The sequence below is a fragment of the Xenopus laevis genome, chromosome 4L, assembly GCF_017654675.1.
Source record: "Xenopus laevis strain J_2021 chromosome 4L, Xenopus_laevis_v10.1, whole genome shotgun sequence".
In the NCBI taxonomy this organism is placed as follows: domain Eukaryota; kingdom Metazoa; phylum Chordata; class Amphibia; order Anura; family Pipidae; genus Xenopus; species Xenopus laevis.
The window spans coordinates 27444303-27472220 of record NC_054377.1 but is presented as its reverse complement, the minus strand read 5'-3'; the positions used below and the strand labels follow the sequence as shown (position 1 = coordinate 27472220).

The following is a 27918-nucleotide window of genomic DNA, read 5'->3' as shown; positions in this document are numbered from 1 at the left end:
TTTCTGTTCAAAATTCATTTTATATTGAGAATAAAAATAACGTTTTGCAAGGGAATCCATTTTACATAATGTTAATATTTTATCGTCAGAGAACCAGTACTCCCCCAATCATATCCTCTAGCTTGTGCAACATAATAGCAAACAAGCAAGATTTGCAACGGAGACCGCTTTGACTCTAAACATGTTAATAAATGAATAATAGGAATATTCATTTGCTTCCTTTTTTTGCAAGGGGATTCTTCGCATGAAAAGTCTTCTTCAGAGGATTCTGCCAGTCATCAGGAAAAAAAAAGGATTTTGTTGGCTAAAGAAAAAATTGTATGCTTCTACTAAACAAAAGGAGCTTATTTTTGGGCGGGTCTAAGCAGAGCATTGTATAACATGGTGAAAGGACAGGAACATGGTTATGTGGCAGCGTATTGTAGGAAGCAGCAATATGGCAGCTCTGCAGGTTTGTCAAATGAAATTTCTGGGACAGTCAGTATCCGACAGGGCCAAATTAGCCACAACAGTCTCTGTCTGAAAACATAAACAAAAAACATTGCTTCACTACTTAAAGAGATAACATCTCAACAATGAGTGATAAAAAAAAGAAGAGTGGAAATCCTCCTCCTTCAGAATGGCAGGGTAAAGCCACTAAAAGCAAAGGTCTCCTGCCACACATAAAAAAAAAAACTGTGGGATGCCCAGTAGGGTCTCTTGTTTTACTTTATGTTCTTCTTCCGGCCCTTTTTCACCTCATCCTGTGGCTGTTGTTTGAAACACTCCTCAGAGTGGATGTAATGTAGAGCCATCTCACTGTACGCCTCTAGAATCCTCTGCCTTTCCTCAATTGTGAAGTCCACGGAATATGGATGCACCTGGACAATGTGACGCTTAATAGTGCTGACTTTCAGGGTGGCCAAGGTGCCCCCGCACACCATGCAGATAAGACCCTGACGGCGACAGTCGTAGTCCATCATGAATTCGGTGCGCCAACGGACCTGGTAGTTGCGCTTAGCACTGTTACAGGGTGGAGGGAGGGAAGGAGCTGAAGATGCAGGTTTGGAAACAGATGGGATTATAATTTTTGATTGAGGACTGCAGTTCTCAGCATCGAATCCATTGTTTCCAGACACAGATGACTCTTCTGCAGAGACAAAAAAAAGTGAATTAGAATAATAAAAGCAAAAAGCACATGTGATACACCATTTAAAAACAAATTGCGGATTTGCTGGATAAGGTATTTGAGGGCTCCCTGAGGCTTACTTAGTCACCTTTGGTCTAATGCCAAAGAACATGTAACGGTAAAAGGATTACATAGTGAATAATGTACCCCCCTATTTTAAAATATAAGGATATTATAAGTTACCGAGGAGTTTCATGTTTCATGACTATAAGCACAAGGCCGAAGGTGACTTCTTATATCCTCATGTTTTGCAACAGGGGGTATTTTATTTATAATAATACGCAAGTTTCAGCGAGTCATGTGACAGAAATGACATCACCAAGCTCAAATTATAACCGATGACATCACTAAGCACCTTTTATAAGGATATAATTTATAGTATATTTGTGGCCCTTGTGTATTATGTATCTATCACCTATGATAAATTATACAACGTGCCTTCAAAACCTCCACAAATATTCAAAAGAGAATATGTTTGAAAACATCTGTGGTACTGGTTGGTTACCCTGGACTTCCCCTGACCTAAACCAGCATCAGTGGTGGCGATAGATGTTAAAAAAAGGGGAATGACCATATTGGTATTATGACTGGGAGGCCATGGGAGAAGCGCCAGTTTTTCTGGGAGCACAAAGAAAGGGGTGATATTAAGGCCAAATTCAAATGGGAAACAAGTGTGCAGTGGTATTTTTAAAAGAGCATGGGAGTGGCAGCAACAAACAATTGTTGTCAGTTGTTGGGGCTGGAGATCAGGCTTAACAGGAGTGTGTGCAATGCAGCAATAGTAGGCTTACCATGAGGGCAAGAGTAATGAGTGATATGTGCCCGTGTAGGCCGTGTCAGGGATGCGATGAAAGAAGGCTTTGAGGGTAATATCAGGCTAAAAAGGGCAGAAAGCAGCAGTTATCAGACTTTGAGAGAGCAGCGTATCAGGCTTTCAGAGAGAGGGCAGGAGAGCGACTGTATCAAGCTTTCAGAGAGGGCTGAAGAGTGGCAGAATCAGGCTTTCAGAGTGGGAAGAGAGCGACGATATCAAGATTTTCTGAGTGGGCAGGAGAGCGATGGTCTCAGGCTTTTGGAGAGGGAAAGAGAGCGTCAGGATCAGACTTTTGGGAGGGCAAGGGAGCGCAATCCATTAGAAAGTCCATGGTAACCAACTAATGCCACAACTGTCCATTCCATAGCAGAAAAAAATAACAATTTGTCCATATCTCCAGATCACAATATTGAAGGGAATTGTGAACCTTCGACTCACTTCATAGCAAGTCGCCCATATTTAGCAGTTTGTCCATTGCACCACCACAAAGCGCCATAGAGAGAAAGAAGATTAACTGGAACTCCAGTTACTTCACATAACTCAGAGGCACACATTCTCCCTTACCATTGATTTCAATATAGATTTCCTCTCCATCTTGGTGGGCTGTCTGCTTTAGTCCTGCAGCCATTTTTTGTTCCCATTCCTCCATGACCACGGTCTTCTCTTGGTCACTAAGATAGGTGGTATCTGGGTGCTTCTGCTGGATGTGCATCTTAACAGTAGTCATTTTAGGATTCATTAAAATCACCCCACACACCATACAGATCAATCCATCCTTCTGGGGCGTGTAATCCATCAGATATTCTAGCTTCCAGCGTTCATGCTGGTATGTGCAAGGATCGTTTGTCTTTCCTTGGACTCTTCCAAAAGCAAATTCCCAGGAGGCTCCACGGCCTTCAGCGGTCTGCACATTTGTCGTAGTACTTTTCTCTTCTTCTGCCCCTTCAACATGGTCGCCATTTGCCACAATGACACCATCCTGAGCTTTGTCTGAATCTAGGGAAAGCGGGAGCAGAGAAATAAATTAATCAATTAATAAATAGAAGTGGTATGATTGAAAAATTCAAAGCAAGGGTTCACAAAAGAGCAAGGAAATTACAAAGCAAACAAGAGAAGTTTTATGGAATTAAAATTAAGAAAGCTGGTGTCAGGTCAGTCTAATGAACGAAGTTTGCACCCCGCTTTGTAAAAAGAGTGCTCACAGCCAGACCCGGACTGGGATTGAAAATAGGCCATGCAATTTTAAAGGGATTCTGTCGTGATTTTTATGATGTATTTTTTATTTCTGAAATTCTTTCTGGCAGGCTGTTGTGAATGTGTCACAGTGGGACCTGGATTTTACTACTGAGTGCTGTTCTTAGTTCTACCAGGGAGCTGTTATCTTGTGTTAGGGAGCTGCTATCTGGTTACCTTCCCATTGTTCTGTTGTTAGGCTGCTGGGGGGGAAAAGGAGGGGGTGATATCACTCAAACTTGCAGTGTAGCAGTAAAGAGTGACTGAAGTTTATCAGAGCACATGACTGGGGGCAGCTGGGAAAGTGACAATATGTCTAGCCCCATGTCAGATTTAAAAAAAAATGGTTTTCAGTGAAGAATTCTGCTAGAGCAGCACTATTAATGGATGTGTTTTGAAAAAAAAACATGTTTTCCATGACAGTATTCATTTAAATACACAGAGGCCCAAACAGCCCCATTAGCCTAATAAATTGCGATTGTCTATGGCAGGGGTCCCCAACCTTTTTCACCCGTGAGCAACATTCAGATTTAAAAAGAGTTATGGAGCAACACAAGCACGAAAAATGTTCCTGGGTGGTGCCAAATAAGGATTGTGATTGGCTATGTGGTAGCCCCTATTTGGACTAGCAGCCTACAGGACGGTCTGTTCGGCAGTACATCTGTTTTTTAAGCAACCAAACTTTGCCTCCAAGTCTGGAATTCAAAAATAAGCACATGCTTTGAGGCCAGTGAGAGCAACATCCAAGGGGCAGGAGAGCAACATGTTGCTCACGAGCTACTGGTTGGGGATCACTAGTCTGCCATCTTACAGCAGCCCCTTTGGCATTTACCAGCCTGGGCTTGCTCACAGACCCCAACTGAATGGTAACTGGGCATATAAATGCCAGAGAAAACACACATGCTCATCACTCTACTCACCATCTACTCAATTTATGATATCATATGATTATATAATAAAAGACCATAATAATGGCCATATTGCTGATGCCTTACAGTCTATATACTATTCGATCTACATTGTACACTTGTGCTTGCCGAGTGCAGCACAGACATTTAATAAAGATTTATTGCTCCATTCCAATTTACAAGTGACAGACATTTGAGACCCATCATGATCATCATGCTGGCTGCCACACAGAATAAAAAAAAAAATCGAATTCCACATACTCCCATCCAACTGATCAGCACTAAGAAGAATCAGACTAAATTTCACACTCCGTTAACATAATTTTAACTTAAATCTAAAGTTGGATTACCGACCCTGCTGCACGCCACTGCTCAGTTGTTGCTGGTTTACAAATCCCATAATAATGTAACATAAAATAAAAGTTGAGGCATGCTGGGAGATGTAGTCCAGCAACATTAGGGTTGTATTCTTAAAGCAATATTGCACAATAAAACTTTTCCCCAAGTCTCCACAGCCAGCGACTGTTTAAAATGCAAAGAAATCCCAGCTGATCTGTATAAATCTGGCTCCATGTTCTTTGTTCCTGCTTTAAGCTTTAAGTACAGTTTCCCAGCACTGAACAAGTCTGTCCTTTATCCCCATGTCTGATTCATGTGTCATATAATGAAGAATAAAATGGCATAATTATCTCTATAAATAAGATAACAGCAAGATGCCTGCCATGGTGTTGGGAGTCAGCATTCTCATCGATCAGTTCCTACTCATTTAAAATGAAGTTTTGATCAGTTTGAATTCTCATTGATGAATTTTCTTGCATCCATAATTATGTTTTTCAGCAACTTCCTTAGAAAACTAGGGGGCACTGTGGGCGGCATTTCAACTGGGTTTACATCCCCTTTAAAGTTCAAAACAGCACATTTTTGCTTAGGAAAAAAAGGAATTTACATATTACAGGTGGCAACTGAAACCTATTAAAGGGGGAGAACTAAAAGTATAATTCTTTATCATTCTTTGCAAAAGATTTTTAATTATTTTATGTTTTGCATTTGCAACTACTGACATATTTTATTCTAATTACATTCCCATATATTACTTCTCCCCTCCCCCTCTAGCTTCAGGCATAGCAGCTACTTTCACTTTCATTCGTGCACTTCTTTGACGTCACTGGGGGTTATTTATCAACACTGGGCAAAATTGCCCATGGGCAGTAACCCATGGCAACCAATCAGCTGCATTCATGGTTCTACCTGCAGCTGGCTTTAAAAGCTAATCATTGGTTGCTATAGGTAACTGCCCATGAGCAAATTTGCCCAGTGTTGATAAATGGGCCGCACTGACCTCCTCGCATGCCCACTTCCACGCCCTGAAATAGCACAGGCTCCACCCCCAGCATCACTCACCCCGCCCCCCCTGCCCGGAGTTCCCCACCGCAAAACTCTAGGAAAAAAAAAAAAAAAACTGCCTGTAGACTCTCTCTATTCCATAAGAATCCAGAAAGGATTAATTATATATTAGTTGGGATCCTGTACAAGGTACAGTTTTATTATAGGGGGAAAAAGTAATTTTTAAAAATTTTAATTATTTGATTAATGTGGAGTCTATGGGAGATGGCCTTCCGATTATTCAGAGCTTACTGTATAACGGGTTTCTGGATAATGGATCCCATGGCTGTACTGTATATAGTCATGGACAATGTTCCCTTTAATTTTGTTTTGGCTATGTAGAAAAAAAAAACTACCTTATATTATCCTGGGAAGAAAAGTGGGCAAGTTTCAATGGGCACACTATATACTGTGTTTTCAGACCAAATATTTTCATCCACTTTATGCAGGTTTTAGAGATATACATATAAATTACACCATATAAATACATATTCTCTGCCACCAGAAAAAAGTTGGATGAAAGCAGATCTAACCCTCTATATGTTCACTAAACCCTAAAATGTCTCTAGTCAAAAACTGCCCTATGTATGCAGGGAGAGTCAGATTTCCCTCCAGTCAATACACACACATACAGGGTGGTTTTAATCCACATCTGTGCATTTCCGCTGGCCATAGCCCTTATAAGAACAGTAACTCCAAAAATTAAAGCATTTTAAAGTATGACAATATAATGTAGTGATGCCCTGCACTGTACAACTGGTGTGTTTGGTTCAGAAACACGACTATAGTTTATATAAACAAGCTGCTGGGTAACCATGGGGGCAGCCATGTAAGCACAGGATACACAGTAGATAACAGATCTGAAGAATCCCATTGTATACTACAGAGCTTATCAGTTATCAGCTTTGTATCCTGTGCCTTCTCTCATTTTTCAGCCATGGCTACACAACAGCTTGTTTATATAAACTATAGCAGAGGTGCTGAAGCAAATACACCAGTTGTACCAGTGCAGGGCATCACTACATTATATTATCATTCCTAAAATGCTTAGATTTTTTGGTGTTACTGTCCTAAGGGCTATGGCCAGTGGAAAAACTGGAGATAACAGAAGATAATGTTTCCCTTACCACCTGTTGCTTCTTTCTCTAGATCAGGCACCATCTTTCTCACTTCAGCCACCCGTGTCTCCCACTCATGGATAACAGCAATTTTTTCTTCAGCTGTAAAGTTTCCTGTGTGTGGATGTTTCTGTATGATGTGCCTTTTGATGCTACTTTCTTTCAGAACAGTGAGGGATGAGCAGCAGTACATACATACAACACTGCCCCGCAGTCCGTTGTAATCCATCAAGAAATCTGAGTGCCAGTGGAGCTGATAGCCACCATATTGACTATTGTCCTTGTTCTGCCTCCAAAGGCAAACTTCCCAAAGCATGGAGTCAACTCCAATTGGCCAACGGGTGACATCAACAGAAGGTGGTATAGGAAGAGTTGACTCTGTTTCAGAAACTTTGGGAGCGATAGCTCTCCAGGATTTGCCCAGTTCAGATGTTGCAGAAAAAGTAGATGGGGAAGGGTTCATGTTCAAGGGAAGACTGGGGGTGGGTGACAAAGGTTGACCAAGGGTGGGTTTTATAGCTGTGGTAGAGGTGGGAATTAAGGGCTGGGCAGAGGAGGGTATGGTCATTACAGTCTGGACTGGGGTGGGCATGATGGGCTGGACAGAGGGGAGCATGATGGGTTGGGCCGTGGCCGGCATGATGGGCTGAGCCATGGCCGGCATGATGGGTTGGGCCGTGGCCGGCATAATGGGCTGAGCCTTGGCCGGCATGATGGGCTGAGCCATGGACGGCATGATGGGCTGAACCATGGTTGGCATGATGGCCCGAACCATGGCCGGCATGAGGGGCCGAACCATGGCCGGCGGCATGAGGGGCCGAACCGTGGCCGGCATGAGGGGCTGAACTGTGGCCGTTATGTAGGGCTGAACTGTGGCTGGCATGAGGGGCTGAACTGTGACTGGCATGAGGGGCTGGACTGTGGTGGGCATGAGGGGCTGGAGGGTGGATGACTTCCAAGGCTTCATAAGACAGGGTTTCATGGGATGGATGACAGAAGAGTCTGGTACGACAGATACACGAGCAATGATGATTGGTGCTTGCGAACCCACTGGGAAGTAGTAGGAAAAAAACATTATTATGCAGTTTATACTTATATATAACTTTTGTGTTTTAGTATGGATGGTCTTACCCATGTTATATGAAAGCTTTATTTTATAGGTATTTTGAGTTGATTGATGAAACTAAAGAGCACAAGCTATGCTAACTTAATATTAGGTTACCCAAAACCTTTTAACTTGTTCACTGTCCCTTCGGGTGGAATACTAGGCTCCTGACAATTATATTGAGGGATGCAAGGGAGGCAAACAAATAAAAGGAAGAGGCTGAAGTCCTGAACAGATTGGAATTAGAAGGCCAAGGCCATGTGTGCGTAGGATCAACAGGGACCCTAGGTCAAGATACAAAACCATAAATAAGAACAAAAAACAACAAATAGGAATGGGAACGGACATGACAAGAAACAAGGGTTGAATAGATCCAAAAAAAATCAGGAACAGGGAAAAAATAAGATCAAGCAGCACACCGGTGAACAAACACAAAACTGCAGAAAGAGGTCACTACAGTCAAAATCCATTCCCTATTCTAAGAACAGATCCCTTTTCCATTTACATTTTAGGTAGTCCTACCTTACCTACAAACACTGTACATCTTAAAGGTTAAAATTATGTAAGCTTTATCAGATATATAAATACACCAGTAAACCCCCAAAAAAAAGAAAAAAAAAACATCGGCAAAACATGCAGATATTATCGGCAGTCGACAGAAATCTTTTCACCTTTCCGATTGACCAAACGACCGGATGAAAAATGTCGGGACTCTCCACACACGGTCCGAAAATCGTACGAATCCTTGTTTCGTACGATCAGATCTTTGCGTCTATGGCCAGATTTAAGCTGGCCATAGATGTAAAGATCTTTAAAAGATCTTTTCGTTATCGTGAGACCACGATTATCTTGAAATGATCAATTTGTCCATCAACTAAAAAGACCATTTCAGGTGATATTGCCAGGAAAACAGAAGGGTAGCTGCCTGCTTGGCCCTGCAAATATAGATAGATTGCACTGGAACCGATAATTTTTTTGTAACCTGGCTGATCAATTTTCTGACAGATGTCGGACGAAAAATTGTTCGAATCCCACCAACTTCACGATAATTTGACGGATTGGTCAGATTTTGCTAAAATCGGTCGTTCACCAACAAAAGATCTTTGTGTCTATGGGGACCTTAAGGCAGGAAGTGATGTCACACCAAGCTAATATGCTGTAAACTGTTATCCTAAACCAGGGGTCCCCAACCTTTTTCACCCGTGAGCCACATTCAAATGTAAAAAGAGTTGGGGAGCAACACAAGCATGAAAAAGTCCCTTGAGTTGCCAAATAAAGGTTGTAATTGGTTATTTGGTAGCCCGATGTGGACTAGCAGCCTACAGGAGGCTCTACTTGGCACAATAACTTTTTTTATGTAAATAAAACTTGCTTCCAAGCCTGGAATTCAGAAATAACCTCCTGCTTTGAAGACACTGAGAGCAACATCCAAGGGGTTGGAGAGCAACATGTTGCTCGCAAGCTACTGGTTGGGGATCACTGTCCTAAACTATCAGAGAGCCTCTAGAGTTGTTTATTCAGGTATTGTAAAGCAGTCTAAATAAATATAGCATTCTAGCTTGCACTACTGTGGCTAATTGATTGGCAATAAACTGCCTCAGTAGCTTCCCTTCTCCTTTAAAACAGTTAAAATTCATTGTGTTATTTCAGTATATGTGCTTTTTCACTACATAAAACTACCACTCCATTTTCTCAACCAAAAAACCTCACCTTTTAATACAGGGAGCCCAATGCCCAGCACTGCCTTTCCGTTGATATCAATATGCTGCGTTTGCACAATCTGTTTTGTTTCTGCATTCGAGGATAGCTTCTTTTCTTCATCCACAGTTATCTGTGCCTCCACTGTAGTTTGCAACTTCTGATCATCACACCCTTCTTTCAGTTGTGTTCCGTTTTCCTCCTCTATTCCATCTGACCTTTCTTTTTGTATATTTTTCCTCTGTAGCGGATCTGCTTCAGTAATCACATCGTCCTCACTTGGGGGATCTTCACATTGTTTTTGCTGGTTAAGAGATTTATGGATTTTATTTAAAGGCTTTTCCTGTCTCTTATGGTCCTCCTTTTCTGACTCAAGAGCAGGTCTTGGCTTTATGTTTTTATTGTCCCATAACTGAGCCTCTTTCTTGTTTAAGTGCTTTCCTTCTTCCAATATAGGAGACTTTTCCTCCCACACTGGAGCTTTACAGACATCTTGCTTTTCATCTGTTGGGTGCAGAGATTTTCTTATCTTTTGGTTATCATATTCTAGTATTTGATCATCTCTCTCTTTAAGCTCTCCCTCCAGGTGTGGTACATTACTCAACTTAAGCTGCTCTTTCTCCACATTTTTGGACTTCTTATATCTAGAAACACCCTCTTCTGTTATCTCTAATGTAGCAGCACTCTTCTCTTTTTCAAGCCCATCTAAAATCTCGTCCGCATTTATAACATTAACTCTTTCATTACTGTCTTCCACTTCTGTTTTTTCCAAAACATCATCTTCCTCCTCTTCATCATCATCTTCTAATTCATCTTCCATCTCTTCCTCTACATTTTCTCCACGACTTGCCCAAGCTTCAAGAATCACACTTTTCTGCGTAGGAGTAAGTTGTAAGGATGTTGGGTGGGTCTGCAGTATGTGGTTTTTTATGTCAGCCAGGTTAAGGCTGGGTAGTACTGTAGCACACATCATGCAGTGGAGCTGGTTGCCTTGACAATCATAATCCATTAGAAATTCAACTCTGAACCACTGCTGAAGTGACTCATTCAAATACTGTTCTAAATGGCTAGTGTCCGGTGGAGAAGGTTGTGAAAGTTCAGGTCCCGGTAAGGGGCGCCAGGTTCCTTTACTAACAGGGGGGAGGCGTCTTCGCCTTTTTTTAGGAATGGGAATACCAGGGTCCTCTGCAAAGAAAGAACAGACTTAATAAGCAGATACCTCAAACGGGCTTGTGTGAAAAAGAATCAATGCAAAGTGAATCAGCAATTTGTTTCTTTTCTGGCTCCCTTTTAAATCCAGTCTGGTTGCAGGTTAAAGTAAGAGTACTAGATACCAGAAAGCAGATTCATTCTAAGAAATTCATTCAATTACTTTACTTTCTAATTTGATCCTCTCCTGTTCATCTTCCAGACCGTAATCCAAAGCATTGACTAATTGCTAGGGTAAGTGGAACCATAAAACTCAGACACAAGTAAAAATCAATATTTACTGTAGAAGTAGTATTTTTTCTATCTGAATGGCTTCTATGTTAGACATTTGAATTTCTATTTCTAAAGCTTCAAATATTTGCTGATGAAGTCAGAGTAATATCGAAGAAGTTACCAAGGAAGTAAATGAAATATGACCGTATTAAAATGTGTGTGTAATGCCATCACCTCAATTGCATTTCAAATATTTAACCAGATTATCAGTGGGTATTCAGATAATGATGACTACTTCTTTAATTTAGCGATACAGAAGTTTTTTTATCCTCCCAAGGGAAATTAAGAGATTTCTAAGATAGTAAAATAAGCCAAACTTCTGTTGAGGTTGTATCAGACTGAAACATTTTCAAAGTAACAACAATGTGTAACTGTAATGCTTTAAAAACAGACCCCTAAACTTCAGACTGGAGAGCTGCAAAACCAAAGCAAAAAAGAAATGAATAAAAAGAAACTGCAAATTGTTTTAGGACTAAAACTTGATAAGGTAGTTCACTTTCAAATTGTGTCTTAGCATGATGTTGGTAGTGATATTCTGAAAAAAATTGCAACTGGTTTCCATGCTGTATCGTTTTTTAAATGTATTTAGCTTTTCATTCAGCAGCTCTCCAGTTTAGAATTTTAGCAGCAATTTCTGGTTCTAGGGTCCAATGGACCTTAACAATCATACAGTGCTATGAATAACAGACTGGAATATAAATACGAGAAGGCACGAGAAAGGGATAATAACAATAAAGTTGCTCACAGAGCAATAGTTTGTGGCTGCCAGGATTAGTGAGCCCCCATATAAAAGCTGGAAAAAGACAGAAAAAGGTGAATAATGCAATAATAATCTATAACAAAACTAAAACATAACTTAAAAGTCAACTACCCCTTTAATGGTAAATATCATATGAAAGCATAGGAGTGGTCTGAAGGTGGGAATGCAAGGCTGTCCTTAAAGGAACAGTAACAGCACAACCTGTGTATCAAAGTAATGAAAATATAATGTACTGTTAGCAGGCACTGGTAAAAGCTGTGTGTTTGCTTCAGAAAGACTACTATAATTTATATAAACAAGCTGCTGTGTAGCCATGGGGACAGCCATTCAAGCTGGAAAAAAGGAAAAAAGGCACAGGTTACATAGCACATAACAGATAAAAAAACCACTGTAAATTCAAATTGTGGAACAGAAGGACAAGGTCGCAGATTTGACTGCTAAAGTGCAAATTTATTATGGTCCACACAATAAAAAAAAAACATTGTATTGGACAGGGCTTATATGTTATCTGCTATGTAACCTGTGCGTTTTCTCCTTTTTTTCAGCTTGAATGGCTGCCCCCAAGGTTACACAGCAGCTTGTTTATATAAAATATAGTAGCAAATGCACAGCTTTTACCAGTACATGCTAACAGTATAATATATGTTAATTACTTTAAAACGTTTTAATTTTTTGGTGTTAGTGCTCCATTAAACTATAATCTGCAGACAATTACAGTAGAACCCCTATTTTATGTTTTTTAAGGGGACCAGAAAATTTTTTTGTAACATCCAGGAAAATGTATGATGCATAATATATAGGTGGGACCACAAAACAACAATGAAAAATGAGGGGAAACTTTAGAGGATGTAAAATTTAGGTTCCACTGTATCAGCTGGAGTCAGAGAGAGGGAGGCAAACACTAGCTGATGGTATAAAAAAACAAAGGGAATTTAAAGGGCATCTATCATCCAAAAATTGTTTCCATCCTTTAAGGTTGCAAGAGACTCAAATAATAGTGGGTCTGCAGTAAACCTAGGAGAGGCCTATGGCACACATGGTGTTTTCTCCACTGGTGTAAAAATGCTGGAAGAAAGATGGTTCGTCCTGCATCTGTGCCATATAAAAAAGTGACAGGAATGAATGTGATCCATCTGTTAGGGTGGCCATACACGGGCAGAGTAAAGCTGCCGATATCGTACCTTTAGACCAATTAAATTATCTGCCCATGTGGGGGGGGGGGTACTGATGGTTTTCTGATCGATATCTGGCCACAAACCAGCCAGATATGGATCGGGCGGGTTTGATTTTTTGGGCGATTTGACTAGCGACCCTTATCCCATCGGTGCCCATTTCCTTCATTGTAATCTGATCGTCTGGCTCTAGGGTCAAACAATCGGATTAACCCGATATCGCCCTGCCTTTGGTTGGCATATTGGGTTAAAATCAGTGGGATTGCCGACCTTGCCAAACGAGCGATCTTATCGTGTATGGCCACCTAAACAGTGCATGTGGGACAGATTTTGGTCAGGACACTGGTATTCTCTGCAGGATGGTATTCTCTGCAGGATGTATAATCCTTTTCTCTGCTGGCATTTATATACAAGTTAAGAAAAGGGTGTGTGTGCCATAGGCCTAATAATAATAGGAAGTCATGGAGGTGAGATACCAAAGAAACATGCTGTCCATTTTATTACCTGCAGCGGTTAGTGTCTGAGCATCCACAGAAAGGTGTGCATCCCAGCTGCCAATAATAACCTCTTTTTCACTGGATGTCCAATTAAGGGAATAGGGGTGTTTCTGCAGAATGTGACGTTTGATGGTGCTAAGTTTCAAAGTAGCTAATGAACTTCCACACACCATGCAGATCATGCTGTGACTGCGAGCATTGAAGTCCATCAGGTATTCAAGCCTCCAATGATTGTGGTAATAACGTCGATGGTCTTTCCCAGGAATACGGCTGTTCCCAGCTCTGGAAGCCCTCTCACAATGGCCAGATGCTACTCCTCCAAGGATTTGGCTATCTCCGCTAACGTCCGGAGAACTCCAGCAGGAAGGAGGAGGGGATGAAAACAGTCCTGCCTCTTGTGAATGAGATAGGTCTGGGTACAAAACATCCGTAAAGCTGCCGTCTAAAAACAAATATATAGTCAAGGTTAAAAAGGAAAACCATAAAATATAGGTATTTCTAAAACAACTGGACTTGCTGAGTAATCATTGAAGATGTTTCTCTACTCATCCGAGTAGCTTCTTCAGTTCAACTTCAGATGTTTTAGAATTAGCTATACTAGATATACCATGACCTGGATGAATGAAAATCTTCATAGTCATAAAAGATTAAATAGTATATACAGCAAAGTAGCTATACTCAGAGCAAATTTTACTACTGTCACTACATTATTCTAAGGGTCAGGGCACACAGGCAGATTTGGGGAGATTAGTCCCCCGACAACTAATCTCCTCTTTACGGGGCAACTAATCTCCCCGAACTGCCTCCCTTGCCTGTCGGCTAAAAATGTAAATCGCCAGCAGGGTGGCACGCGGATCTATTTGTTTTCCGAAGACGCCCGTTCAGGAGGCAGTTCGGGAAGATTAGTCACCACGAAGAAGAGGAGATTTGTCGCCAGGCGACTAATCTCCCCGAATCTGCCTGTGTGCCCTGACCCTAAGTGTTCTGTAGACCCTCAGTGCATTTTTAGCTCTGAGGCAAAGTGAGGACTCCAATAGCACTCTATAAGGAGCAGCAAAAGGGAACCCCAAGCTATGAACCTGCCAGGTGCTCGCTTTTCTCCCCTTTGTGAGCTTTGTCTTCCACCACTTTTGTTTTCATTAATCCTCTGAAATGTGGAGCCTGGCAGGCATTATTTAGAAGACCCTGTGCATTTAATAAGCTGAACTGAAAGGTGCCACAAACTAGCAATGATTATGAATGATGTCAGAGATGTCCTGAATTATAAGATATTATTTAGTGTCCCTACCAATTCTAATGCATTTCAATGGATGACTTACTGGTCTTTTAAGCCTTAATTTAGTCACGGTAAGAAATGCCCAATTTCCTGTGATGTTACTTTCTACTACATTTTGCTGTGCTCCCCACAGACTAGTTTCAAAGCTCGTGTTTATGTTCCCACATTTTATCTCCTGAAAACTGTTAACTGGGGTTTTTACTGTAAATGGTGGTGGTGCTGCATGGTCAATCACACATACGAAGCCAAAGGCACAAGAAGAGCAATTAATCGCTCAGCTATTGTTGCTCAATCATTGTCAGTCTTAAGCTCCCCATAGACGCAATGATTCTTCTTGCCAAACGACCGATTTTAGCGAAGTCCGACCAATCCTTCCAAACTAGTGGATAGTGGGATTCAAACAATCGTACATCTTACGATTTTTCGGCCAAAATCTGTCAGTAAATTGATCGGCCAGGTTAAAAAATCTTTGTCAGTCCCAGTGCAATCTATCTATGTTTGCAGGGCCAAGCAGGCAGCTACCCTTTGATTTCCTGCCAAATTGGTATTTTTAGTTGATGGTCAATTCGTACGATCGTTCCAAGAAAATCGTGGTCTCACGATGAGGATAGGTTCTTTTAAAAATCTCAACATCTATGGCCAGCTTAATGGAAGTAATCTAGAGTAAGGGGTATAAATACAGATTTACTGCATGGTCCTACCCTGTGTCATCATCTAGGAAGTATCGCCCGCAGCACTACGTAGCCCAACATTACGGAAGACCATCTGATTCAGTATCAGGCATTTTCAGCAAAGAGAAAACAGACTGATATCAGAAGGACCTAGTGGGCCTTGTTTTCAAGCAGTGTTGCTGATTATGAGTATGTGACTCGGCAAGAAACCACTATAACTTCATTTTACCAATATATAAAAGGAACTTAAAAGGGTGGTTCACCTTCAAACAACTAGTTGGTTTCAGATAGATCACCAGAAATAACAACTTTTTCCAATGGCTTTCTATTTTCTATGTGTGACGGTTTTTCTAATATTAAAGTGTAAAGTGTCATATATCTCCTTCTGAAGCAGTCCTGGGAGGGGGGGTCGCTGATCCTGTAAACTGTTCTAAATTGATACATTTAGTTGATACATTTCTTATCTTTGTCCCTGCTGAGCAGAATCTCTGAGTTTCATTACAGGCAGCTGTTAGAATTGATACAATAGTTACTAATACTCCAGAGATACTGCTGAGAAATGTATCAACTAAATGTTGCAAAATTGTAACAGTTCAGAGTCTGCGCCTGAATTACTGAACTGTCAGACTGAAACACCAGAGACACGAACATTCAACTTTAAATTTAGATTTTGGAAAAAACTTAAAAAATAAATAATGGAAAGTAATTAAAAAAAGGCTTTATTTCTGGGGAACAACCGAATTGAAAAAAGTGTTTGGAAGGTGAACAACCCCTTTAAATCCAATTCAAAAAAAGATGTGCATTAAAGGGGAACTATTGCAAAATTAAAAATGTAATATAAGCTTCGGCATCTTTAAATAAGAAGTTTTCTAAGTATAATCAATTAAAACGGTTGTACCATTTCTGAAATAATAAAATGTATCTTCACTATCCCTCCCTCAGCATCTATTTCTCTTCATTCTGTCTTCTTGCAGGAGTTGGGTGTCAGATGAATGATCCAATATATCTTATAGGGGGGCTCCTTTTGCCTAAAAGATGTATCAGAGCTCACTCTATTAAAATCAACGGACATCATCTCTCTACATGCAGAATTTGTGCAAAAGTTATTTTGTTAGATTTTGTTTGTACTGGAATCTGTTATTTGAGTGAGCTCTAATGCACCTGCTAGGAAAGGAAGCCCCTCTATAAGATATATTGGAACTGTCAATGATTATCTGACATCCATCTGCTGCACAAGGAGAGAATGAAGAAAAACATATGCGTAGAGAGGAATGGTGAAGAAAAACTTGCTTATTTTAGAAACAGTACTGAATATTTAATTGATTGTATTTAAAAAAACCTCTTATTTTAGTATGATGAAGCTTATATTAAATTTTGCGATAGTTCCCCTTTAAGGATACATACACAAGGCATATACCATCTATACAGCCCGACCCTTATATTTGCAGTTATCATTGTGAACAATCCACCACTATTTCACAAAATTTTTTTGTCCGATTACATAGTCCTCATCGCATGTGCCAAAATGATATTCCCCAACAGGAAAAGAAAAGTCGACCTGGCCTTGCAACCCAAAGTATCAGTCCAGATCACAATCCTGCTTCACAGGAGATTCTATAAAATGATGCCCCTAATATTTTCTTATACCTAGCAAAATTCAGCAGAAAACTGTTAAGAGTAACCAGGCCCATTAAGCTTCATTAATTCAGCCACCAACATAACTCATATAGTGGCTCAGCTACCCACCTCTGCAACTAGATTATCCGCTAAAGCTAACAAAACGGTCTGACTGCTAGTGTAAATAAAACTCTAACAACCTAGAAATTTACACAAAAAAAAACACAAAAAAATAAAGACTAACTGCAAATTGTCTCAGACTATCACCATGATAGTTAGCTGGAAATTACAGGAGAATTAGATCTCAAAAAATTAGGCAAGAAATGCTACAAATTTGGGCTTCTGGACCAGGCCATCACAGCCCTTAAGTGTTAAAGATCTGTACTTCTGAAGATGTCCCCGTTTTCTTTCTGCAAATTCACATCGTACGCTCTGAGCTGCTATATGTTACCAGTTACAATATACTGCATATATAGAATTTAAAACAAAAAGAAACGGTTCAGAATCTATAGATGTGATCGTCCCCGTAGCCTAACAGGATCAGACGCCTATGGAGGGTAGCTGTACCTCTGGGTTGATACAATAAGATCACTGTGCAAAATGTACCAAAATGCATCAAATTCACTATTTTGGATTCAGCCAAATCCTAGAATCCTTTGTGAAAGATTCAACCGAATAACGAATCCAAATCCTAATGCATGTGCAAATTAGGAACGGGAAAGGAAGAAGTGGAAAAAATTTTTTACTTCCTTGTTTTGTGAAGAAAAGTCACGTGATTTCCCCTTTCTGCCCCTAATTTGCATATGAAAATTAGGATTCTGTCCAGCCAGGAACAAGGATTCGGCCGAATACGAATCCTGCTAAAAAAGGCCAAATCCCGGCCAAATTCCGAACGGAATCCTGCATTTAGTGCATCCCTAGTAAAATACAGCTTTCTTCCTATATTCTTTTTAGGCCCAAATATAACCATTTTCATTAAAAGTAGAAATTGTACTTCCAATATAATTGCATTAAACATTTCAATTGTAGTTGTCTGCAAACATAAATGTTGTTGAAAGCAGAATCTGTCTCTTTATATTCTCTGCCCAGGTGGTTCTGACTTTTGAAACAATGTAGTGAAAGCTAGCTGATTAAACTCAATGTGAAGAAACAAGCAAGGCTCACTTCTGCTTTACTGATTCATAAAACAGAAGCTGCTGCACATAGAAGGCCAAATGATGGATGTTTTTGTTTTATTTTTCAGTGGATTTTTCCACTTTATATTGGTGCTTGAAAGTCTATGAACCCTACTGAATTTTTTAAAGATCACTCCAAGAACAAGGCTTGTAATATTCTGGGAGAACTCAAAGAATCCCAGGCTAACAACTAAGGAACTAAAGGCCTCTCTTGCACTGGCAAATGTCAATGTTTAGGAGTCCACAAAACAACACAATAGTGTGCATCGCAGTGTTGCGAGAAAAAAAACACCACTATTCATAAGGAACATTGATGTACTCCTGTAGTTTGTTAAAGGGATTCTGTCATGATTTTTATGATGTAGTTTTTATTTCTAAATTACACTGTTTACACTGCAAATAATTCAGTCTACAATATAAAATTGCATTCCTGAACCAGCAAGTGTATTTTACTTTTAGTTGTAATATTGGTGTGTAGGCAGCCATCTCAGGTTATTTTGCCTGGTCATGTGCTTTCAGAAAGAGCCAGCACTTTAGGATGGAACTGCTTTCTGGTAGACTGTTGTTTCTCCTACTCAGTGTAACTGAATGTGTTGCAGTGGGACCTGGATTTTACTATTAAGTGCTGTTCTTAGCTCTACCAGGCAGCTGTTATCTTGTGTTAGGGAGCTGCTTTTTGTTTACCTTCCTATTATTCTGTTGTTAAAATGCTGGGTGGGAAGAGAGTGGGGTGATATCACTGAAACTTGCAGTGCAGCCGTAAAGAGTGACTGAAATTTATCAGAGCACAAGTCACATGACTGGGGCAGCTGGGAAACTGACAATATGTCTAGCCCCATGTCAGATATCAAAATTAAATAAAAAAAATCTGTTTGTTCTTTTGAGAAACAGATTTCAGTGCAGAATTCTTCTGGAGAAGCACTATTAACTGATGTGTTTAAAAAAGCATCAGTATCCCTTTAAAGATCACATGGATAAGCCAGAATGCTATTGGAAAAATTTTCTATGGATAGATGAGACCAAGACTGAACTTTTTGGCTCTTGTTTAGGGAAAGGCTAACCACTAGAACCGTGGTGGTATCAGTATCATAGTTTGTGTATGAGTTGCTTCCTCTGGACCAGGACGGCTTGTCATCATTGACAGAACTAGAACATTTTCCCACAGAATTTGCTGCTACAATTCACAATAGCCATCTGTGAAATAAAGCTCAACAGAAAGTAGGACACTATTCAGGACCCCAACCCTAAAGACACAAGTCCATCTAACAAAGACTGGCTAAAGCAGAATAAAGTTAAATGTTTTGTAATGACCAAGTTACTTTCTGCCCTTAGGTTCGCATACTTTTGCAACCCACAAACAAGTTACTTTAGGTCATTTTACTCAATACATAAATGGGCAAGCATCATGTCTGACTCATTTTAGGACTTGGATTAAAGAACATCATGTTAGGCCAGATTTATGCAGAAACACTGATAACTCAAAAGCATTCACAAACTTTCAAGAACCAATGTAAGTCTGGAGAGGCAAAAACCATTATAACCTATGGGCAAAACTGTTGCAAGGTTGCTTAGAAATAAAACGAGTTGCTGAAAATTTTTTAGTGCCAGATGGATATTCTTATATTGGGTCTTGATCAGGGCGGATCACGGTGTGGCTTAAAATCTCCTGACATCTGAAGAATGTAAGGGAAAAATGGTTGGAAATAGTGAGATAAAGCTGAAATGAATAGAACAGGTATGGGATCCATTTTCCGGAAACCAGTTATCCGAATTACGGAAAGGCCATCTCTCACAGACTCAATTTTATCCAAACAATCTAAATTTTAAAAATGCATTTCCTTTTTCTCTGTATAAATAGAACAGTAGCTTGTACTTGAACCAAACTAAGATATAATTAATCCTTATTGGAAGCAAAACCCGCCTATTGGATTCATTTAATGTTTACATGATTTTCTAATAGACTTAAAGGGGTTGTTCACCTTTCGGATAACTTTTAGCATGATGTAGAGAGTGATATTCTGAGACAATTTGCAATTGGTTTTCATTTTTCATTATTGAGTTATTTAGCAGCTCTTTAAAGGGGACCCGTCACCCAAAAAAATTATTCAAAATCCTATTTTATCAGATTAGTCAAGCAAAATGAACTTTAATTACACTATATAAATTATTTGAATCTTGTTTCCCTCAGTCTGGGAATTCATAATTATAACAAACAGGCAGCAGCCATTTTGTGGACACTGTTATTAAGACAAGTCTTGTAGAATCTCAGAATCTTGTTTGTGCACCAGAATGGGGGACCCGATGCCCATCCCCTTGTCCTGACCACACAGTTATATGGTAAAGAGAACTGGGGGAATGTGTGGGGAGCAGTGACATCTAAGAAGTTCTGAATTGAAAGTGAAAGTAATTGTCTGCCCCGCCTCTATGCCACGGGCATAGAGGCGGGGCAGACAATATTTGATTGACAGCTGAGATTTCTAAATGAGCTTACAACAGCTATGAATGCTTAAATAAAAAATAGAAATTGGATTTCATGTTTAATTTGAAAAGGACTTTTATTATACAGATTTTTGTGTCTGGGTGACAGGTCCACTTTAATTTGCAGCTTAAACAATCTGGTAACTAGGGTCCAAATGACCCTATCAACCATCCATTGATTTGAATATAAGACTGGAATATGAATAGGAGAGTACCTGAAAAGAAGGATCAGTAATAAAAAAAAAAGTAGCAATAACAATACATTTGTAGCCTTACAGAGCATTTGTTTTTAGCAGGGAGTCAGCAACGCTCCATTTGAAAGCCGCAAAGTGTCAGAAGAAGAAAAAGGCAAATAATTATAAAACAATAAATAATGAAAACCAATTGAAGAGTTGCTTAGAATTGGCCTTTCTATAGCATACTAAAAGCTACCTTAAAGGGATATTGTCATGGGGAAAAAAATGTTTTTAAAAATGAATCAGTTAATAGTGCTGCTCCAGCAGAATTCTGCACTGAAATCCACAGAGTTTTTTATATTCAATTCTGACATGGGGCTAGAGCCGCTGGACATATTGTCAATTTCCCAGCTGCCCCAAGTCATGTGACTTATGCTCTGATAAACTTCAATCACTCTTTACTGCTGTACTGTAAGTTGGAGTGATATCACCCCCAGCAGCCAAACAAAAGAACAATGGGAAGGTAACCAGATAGCAGCTCCCTAACACAAGATAACAGCTGCCTGGTAGATCTAAGAACAGCACTCAATAGTAAAAACCCATGTCCCACTGAGACACATTCAGTTACATTGAGAAGGAAAAACAGCAGCCTGCCAGAAAGCATTTCTCTCCTAAAGTGCAGGCACAAGTCACATGACCAGGGGCAGCTGGGAAATTGGCAAAATGTCTAGCCCCATGTCAGATTTCAAAACTGAATATAAAAAAATCCGTTTGCTCTTTTGAGAAATGGATTTCAGTGCATGATTCATTTTGAAAAAAAAGTTTTTTTTCCCATGACAGTATCCCTTTAAAGGTGAACCACTCCTTTAAAGGATCCAAATGACTGAAAGATACATTCTCCAGAAAACCCCAAGCACTCTGGGTAACAGGTCCCATACTTGTACCATCTTTAGCTCTGTGGTCAGCGCCACTCTCTCCTCACAACATGTTTGTACACATTGAAGCCCTTATCCACCCCCTACATTATCTTGTATGAAGATGCTGATCTGTTATCCACACAGTGCCCTGTGCTCCTCCTCGGGTACCACTATACTAGCAGCTGCCAGGAAAGCCATCCCATTGACTAAAGCCTCATTTTAGATGAGACACACTTCTAAGCTTGTCCCAATTGAAGCCCTCGGGTCGGATCTGAAATGTCCTCCTTCAGGTGTGAGACAATAATGAGTCCCAGGTACCCCCACATAGTGCTCTCGTTTATTTTCCTCACACACGATCCTCTCTCCTCTGTGGAATGCAATAGGTTAATTGAGAAGGGGGGAGCTAAATGTACACGGACAGTATAGGAATATGGATCACGTGATCAATGAATAACACCCCTGTGAAATAGTGGTAGCGCCCTGTATTGAGTACGAGTTCCTAGCAGGCAGCAGTATGCACCAGCAGCCCGCACTCTATATCTATTTGATACTACCGCCTCTTTGTGCAAAGGCTAATTCCCATCGCTAGGTGTCACCAATTGCCAGATAGATAGGCTCCGCCACTCACCCCCCGTGGCCTCCTCCTCCTCCTCCATGCTAATCACCGAGCTTTCCTGCTCCAGGAGACCGCTCCTCGATGCTTGTTCTTCTTCTGGGCCCACTTGGGGCCCCCCGGTCACTTCATGTTGTTCAGTCGCAGCTGTCGCTTGCTGCGCAATGGACACGGCCGCCCGCGCTTCTTTCACCTTCTTTCTTTTTTCTGCCCCCCGTCGGAACATTGGGACCTGAGACATCACAGGGCCAGCTTTACACAGCGCTCAGCACCGCACAGGAAGGCGGGGCTTACCGCTGACGCAACAAAGGGGTGTGAACAACCCTAGCCAAGCGCCGCACAGGACTGAGAGGCGGTGATAGTGTCTGTCACACAGAAGGCGGGGCCTTCCCGCCGCGCCGCACAGGACTGAGGAGTTGTGGGGAGAGGCCATGCATGGAGGCGGGGCTGAAATCCAGCGCCGCACAGGACTTTGAGGGCGGTGCTAGAAACGTCATCAGGGGGCCTAGGGGCAGATGGAGCCCATATGTGTGTGCGCTTTGCTGCACTAATGGTTTCATTGCGCTTATGATACGAATAAAGACTTTATGCACACGATACATCACATACTAGCTCTACAGTTTTGCTTGTTCTATTAGGACAGCTGTAACGCTTACAGGATCCGTTATACGGCGCTAAATGGATATTGACGTTTGTAGGTCAACCAAAACTTGAAGGGTGTCAGCGGGATATTGTATTGAGGAGCTGATTCCCATTGGCCGTTTGCCTGTTCAGCCTCTATTCCCGGCATCCCCTGACAGCCAGTGTGTGGGCTCTAGTGTCGCACAGACTTGTCACTTCCACAGTCTCACTTCTTCCTCTCACGGAATGTGCTCAACTCCCGCCGCCTCCTGCGCTCACTGCCTCCACAGCCCCGCCCCCTAACTGTGTGGCTGAGGGGCCCCAGGCAGGAGGCCAGTCAGGGGAGCATTTGGGTCAATGTTTAGGCGCTGTAGTGTTAGTTACATGTTTTCCTCGTATCCAGTTGTGCTAGAGCTGAGGAGGAGGGTCACTGTGACTATGGTTGCTAGGACAAGGGTGACATGTAACCCACTGCAAGGTATGAGATGATAGGCTTCTAGACAATAATTGGGTGAAAACCAGCTCCTCTCAGCAGCCATAAGCGGTGCAGCTATCAGCATCCTCATAGTCCACCTTAAAATGTTCAGCTTTGCAGTACAGTTCCCTGTGTCGCTATGGTAACGGGGCCCAAGGAAGGGAGTGAAGCAACATTTAACTGTTCTGCTGCCAGGCAGGAGTAAAACTTTGTGACGTTTCCTTTCAGCAGCAATCAGTCCCTTGGTCCAGCATTGTGTTAAACCCTGTTGCCAATTCATCTTCTTAATTGTATGATAGAGATTTGAAAAAAATAAGTCTATGTACATACAAATAAATGGGCGCTTAAATGCGTTATGCACATAGGAAGTGTCAGACACCAGGGGCCCACTCTCAGTACTATTATTCTTCTTCTCCTCACTCAACCTCTATTCTCCTAGTCTCTTTTCTTTACATACTATACTATAATCTATTATTCCATCTATTTAGCCTCTTTGTTCTCATAGAGATAAAGAATGATCATGAAATAGGCCAAATGTTTAGCAGCATGAGGGCCCACTGACACCTGGGCCCCCTGGGAGTTTTCCTGGTATTCCGGTGGGCCAGTCCGACACTGCACATAGGGTACTTGCCCATAGATTTATTTGGCTCCAGTGTTGCCCTAGGTATTGGACCTCTAACTGCCGCCCCCCTTGCAGATTGTGGAAGAGAGGTGTACCTCCCCCCAGCTCAGCTGCTGGATTTAACTTAAGCGTCTTGTGGCAGGTCAGGGGGATTCATACATAAATACAATACCAACAAAAAGCCAGCACTGCCGAATAAAATGTTACTTTGCCTGGGTGCACAATCAGTGAATCATCTCCATCCTTCCCAAAAAGACCAGCACTCACAGGACTTAAAATTATAAAGAAAGTTTTATTTATAAAACATTTTAGGACTAACGTTTCGGCCCACTCCAAGGTCCTCACTTTGAGAAAGGCCTTGGAGTGGGCCGAAACATTAGTCCTAAACTGTTTTATAAATAAAACTTTCTTCAAAATTTTTAAGTTATGTGAGTGCGGTCTCTGCTTTGGAAAATTGTATACAACACTGGATACACGCACCCAGGCCCACAAGAAACTTCTAAACATGAGTGCTGAGAAGGAGGGGAATATATATATATATACTTCGGGTGTGTTGGTCAATTTTGGTTATACAAGAAGATAGAAGGACTCGCACACCATTTTCCAGTGAATAAAACAGTGTTATTTTATTCTTAGATGCATTTCCAATGTTTCAGCCCCCTTGATAAAGGTCCTAATGGGGGCCGAAACGTTGGAAATGCATCTAAGAATAAAATAACACTGTTTTATCCAATGGGAAATGGTGTGCGAGTCCTTCTATCTTTATATATATATATATATATATATATATATATATATATATATATATATATATATATATATATATATATATATATATATACACATATATATATATACACATATATATATATATATATATACTGTAAGAATAGGGCCACTAATCCATCTGATAGAATAATTGAAATAAACTCGGGTGAGATATTTGATGCAAGGGCCAGTTCCAGCACATAGGGTGTATGTTTATTCTGGTAATTCTGCTATATCCATATACTGCCATATCCATATACTGCAACTGTTTATTCTGGTAATTCTGCTATATCCATATACTGCCATATCCATATACTGCAACTGTTCATTCTGGTAATTCTGCTATATCCCTACTTGTATTTGTTAACCCCAATAACTTTTGTCTGTCAGGCCTATTCTACTTTAGTTCTTTGATAAATATCTAAAGCACACATCTGTGTCCACTCCTCCGTGAACAAGAGATATTTTTATAGCCCCAAACCTGGTTCTGGTGTCTGTAAAACTCTGCCCTTTGCTAGCTATTTAATTGATTAATTAGGCTCTGGTTTTCCCAATCAGCTACATATAAATTCAGACCCAGTATTGGGGATGGCACTCGTGTCTGGGGCATGGCACGAGTGCTAACATTTCACAAGTGCTTAGAAATGACAGTTAAACAAGGCAGTTTGACAAGGCAAAAGGCACCGGATTCCCCTGCAATCAACAGCGAACCATCTGGGATAAGAAGAAAACAGATTTGCTTGTACCCACTAGTTTGTTACTTCTTACTCCAAACATGCTTTATCCTGCATTTCTCCTCCTTTCACTCTCATGCTTCATAAAACATTTTTCACTACCTCCTCCATCAAATCCCAGTTCTATACAAATCTCAGCCTCTCTACTCTCCTCTCCTTCCCTCTCCACACATGAAGTTTATAAAGTACTCTGTTCAGCTATTCCACAAAACTCCTCTTTTTCATACAAACCAAGGACTTATAAATCCCACTCTCACTTAGTCTATCTTTCCTTTCTATTGCTGGCAGCTGGGGACATTTCCCCAAACCCTGGCCCTTACCCCATCCCAGTCATAACACGGCCACGAGCTCCTTCTCTCCGGAGCAAACTCAAACAGTACAGAACACTTACTCCTATACCCAAAAACCCAGTTAATCTTTCATGTGCTCTCTGGAATGCCAGATCTGTTTGCAACAAGCTCACTGCTATACACGACCATTTCATTGCAAATTGCTTTAACCTACTCGCACTTACTGAAACCTGGCTTTCTCCTACCGACACTGCCTCACCTGCTGCCCTGTCCTATGGGGGCCTACACCTTACTCATACTCCCAGACCTGGTAACAGACCTGGAGGTGGGGTAGGTTTGCTTCTCTCTCCCCGCTGTACTTTTAAAGTTCTTCCACCTGTTCACTCTTTATCATTCTCCTCATTTGAGGCTCACTGCATTAGGCTCTTTTCTCCTGTTTCACTCTGCATTGCTGTTATATATCGACCACCAGGACCAACTGCACAATTTCTGGACAACTTTGCTGCCTGGCTTCCTTACTTTCTTTCATCTAACGTCCCATCCATCATATTAGGTGACTTTAATATACCCGTTAACAACATTTACAACTCTTCTGTCTCTAAACTTCTTTCACTAACCTCCTCCCTAGGCTTATCTTTGTGCTCAGACTCCCCCTCTCACTCCAATGGTAATGCTCTGGATCTCATATTTACCAGACTCTGTTCAACCACCAATTTTACTAACTCACCATTTCCCCTCTCTGATCACAATATGCTCACATTTCAACTCTCACTAACTCCCTCCTCACCCCCTGCTATTCCCCAAACACGTACTTACCGTGACTTGCAAGCTGTAGACGTGTCACATCTCTCTTCTTCCTTTGACTCTCTTCACTCTAATATCTCAGCCATCTCATGTCCTAATGTGGCTACCTCTGTCTACTATAGTACTCTCACCACTGCCCTAAATGAGCTTGCTCCTATAAAAACTAAACATTCTAGACCCAAACCACTTCAACCTTGGCATACTGCTCATACAAAAGCGCTCCAAAGACACTCACGTGCACTTGAGCGTCGCTGGCGCAAATCCCGTTCAGAATCAGACTTTTGGAGCTACAAATATGCCCTGCGCTCCTTTAACACCAGCCTCTTCCAAGCCAAACAAACATACTTTACTTCACTCATTAACTCCCTTTCTAAAAAACCAGCACAACTTTTCTCCACCTTTAACACTCTCCTTTCCCCCCCTCCATGCACATCTGTCTCTGCTCAAGATATTGCTGAGCACTTCAAAAACAAAATTGACACTATCAGAAGGGACATTACACTACTCAACCCTCCTAGACTTCCACCACCCTCCCTCCACACTCCCCAGTCTCTCCTGTGCTCCTTCACCCCTGTCACTGATGAGGAAGTCTCAAAGCTTCTGGCCTCTTCTCACCTTACCACCTGCCCGCTTGATCCAATTCCCTCAAAACTTCTCCGCAATTAATCTTTCGCTCTCAACTGGACTGTTTCCTTCTCAACTAAAACATGCTCTTGTCACCCCCATTCTGAAAAAACCCTCTCTTGATCCCTCCAATCTTGACAACCTCCGACCTATCTCTCTGCTACCTTTCATCTCTAAACTACTTGAGCGCCTAGTCTACAACCGACTAACCTCATTCCTCTCTGACAATAACCTGCTGGACCCCCTACAATCTGGTTTTAAGCCACAACACTCCACGGAAACTGCCCTGACTCGACTAACTAATGACCTTTTTTAACCGCTAAAGCCAACAATCATTTCTCGCTACTAATACTGCTTGATCTCTCAGCCGCATTTGACACTGTAGATCACCCTCTCCTCCTCCAGTCGCTTGGCCTTCGTGACACAGCCCTGTCCTGGTTCTCTTCTTACATCACCAATCGTTCCTTCAGTGTCTCCTATAATGGAGTATCATCTTTTCCCCTACCTCTTTCTGTTGGAGTTCCCCAAGGCTCTGTCCTGGGACCATTACTATTCTCCCTCTATACTTCCTCCCTTGGCAAATTAATAAATTCGTATGGTTTCCACTACCGCCTCTATGCTGACGATACTCAGATCTATCTCTCATCTCCTGATCTCAACCAAGAACTCCTAACTTGCGTCTTCTCCTGCCTGTCCGCTATCTCTACCTGGATGTCGCA

General features: G+C 41.2%; 1 protein-coding gene across 3 annotated transcripts; it reads right to left on the bottom strand.

Annotated features, from left to right (window-relative positions):
* On the bottom strand, nucleotides 1-23093 carry zfta.L (zinc finger translocation associated L homeolog). 3 transcript variants are annotated; one of them, XM_018257631.2, is made up of 6 exons: nucleotides 22277-23091; nucleotides 13346-13780; nucleotides 9440-10612; nucleotides 6634-7674; nucleotides 2547-2978; nucleotides 1-1129 (listed from the first exon to the last, which is right to left on the bottom strand). In XM_018257631.2, the coding sequence occupies exons 1-6, from the start codon at nucleotides 22500-22502 to the stop codon at nucleotides 705-707; spliced, it is 3732 nt and encodes a 1243-aa protein (XP_018113120.1). In that variant the 5' UTR covers nucleotides 22503-23091; the 3' UTR covers nucleotides 1-704. The 3 variants fall into 3 exon arrangements, 2 of the variants coding, with proteins under 2 accessions (XP_018113120.1, XP_018113121.1); XR_005966910.1 differs by having other exon boundaries at nucleotides 991-1129; nucleotides 1960-2978; nucleotides 22277-23093; XM_018257632.2 differs by lacking the exon at nucleotides 6634-7674 and having other exon boundaries at nucleotides 22277-23057.
* Between the last annotated feature and the right edge of the window lie 4825 nt (nucleotides 23094-27918).

What these genes read in the sequence shown, in the direction of transcription:
- zfta.L (XM_018257631.2), bottom strand. Translation starts at nt 22,502, where the DNA reads ATGTCTCAGGTCCCAATGTTCCGACGGGGGGCAGAAAAAAGAAAGAAG. An exon ending in AGAGAAAGAAGCAACAGGTG is followed by an intron (nt 2,979 to 6,633) that starts GTAAGGGAAACA and finishes CGCTTTCCCTAG; the next exon opens with ATTCAGACAAAGCTCAGGAT. An exon ending in AATCTATATTGAAATCAATG is followed by an intron (nt 1,130 to 2,546) that starts GTAAGGGAGAAT and finishes TTGTCTCTGCAG; the next exon opens with AAGAGTCATCTGTGTCTGGA.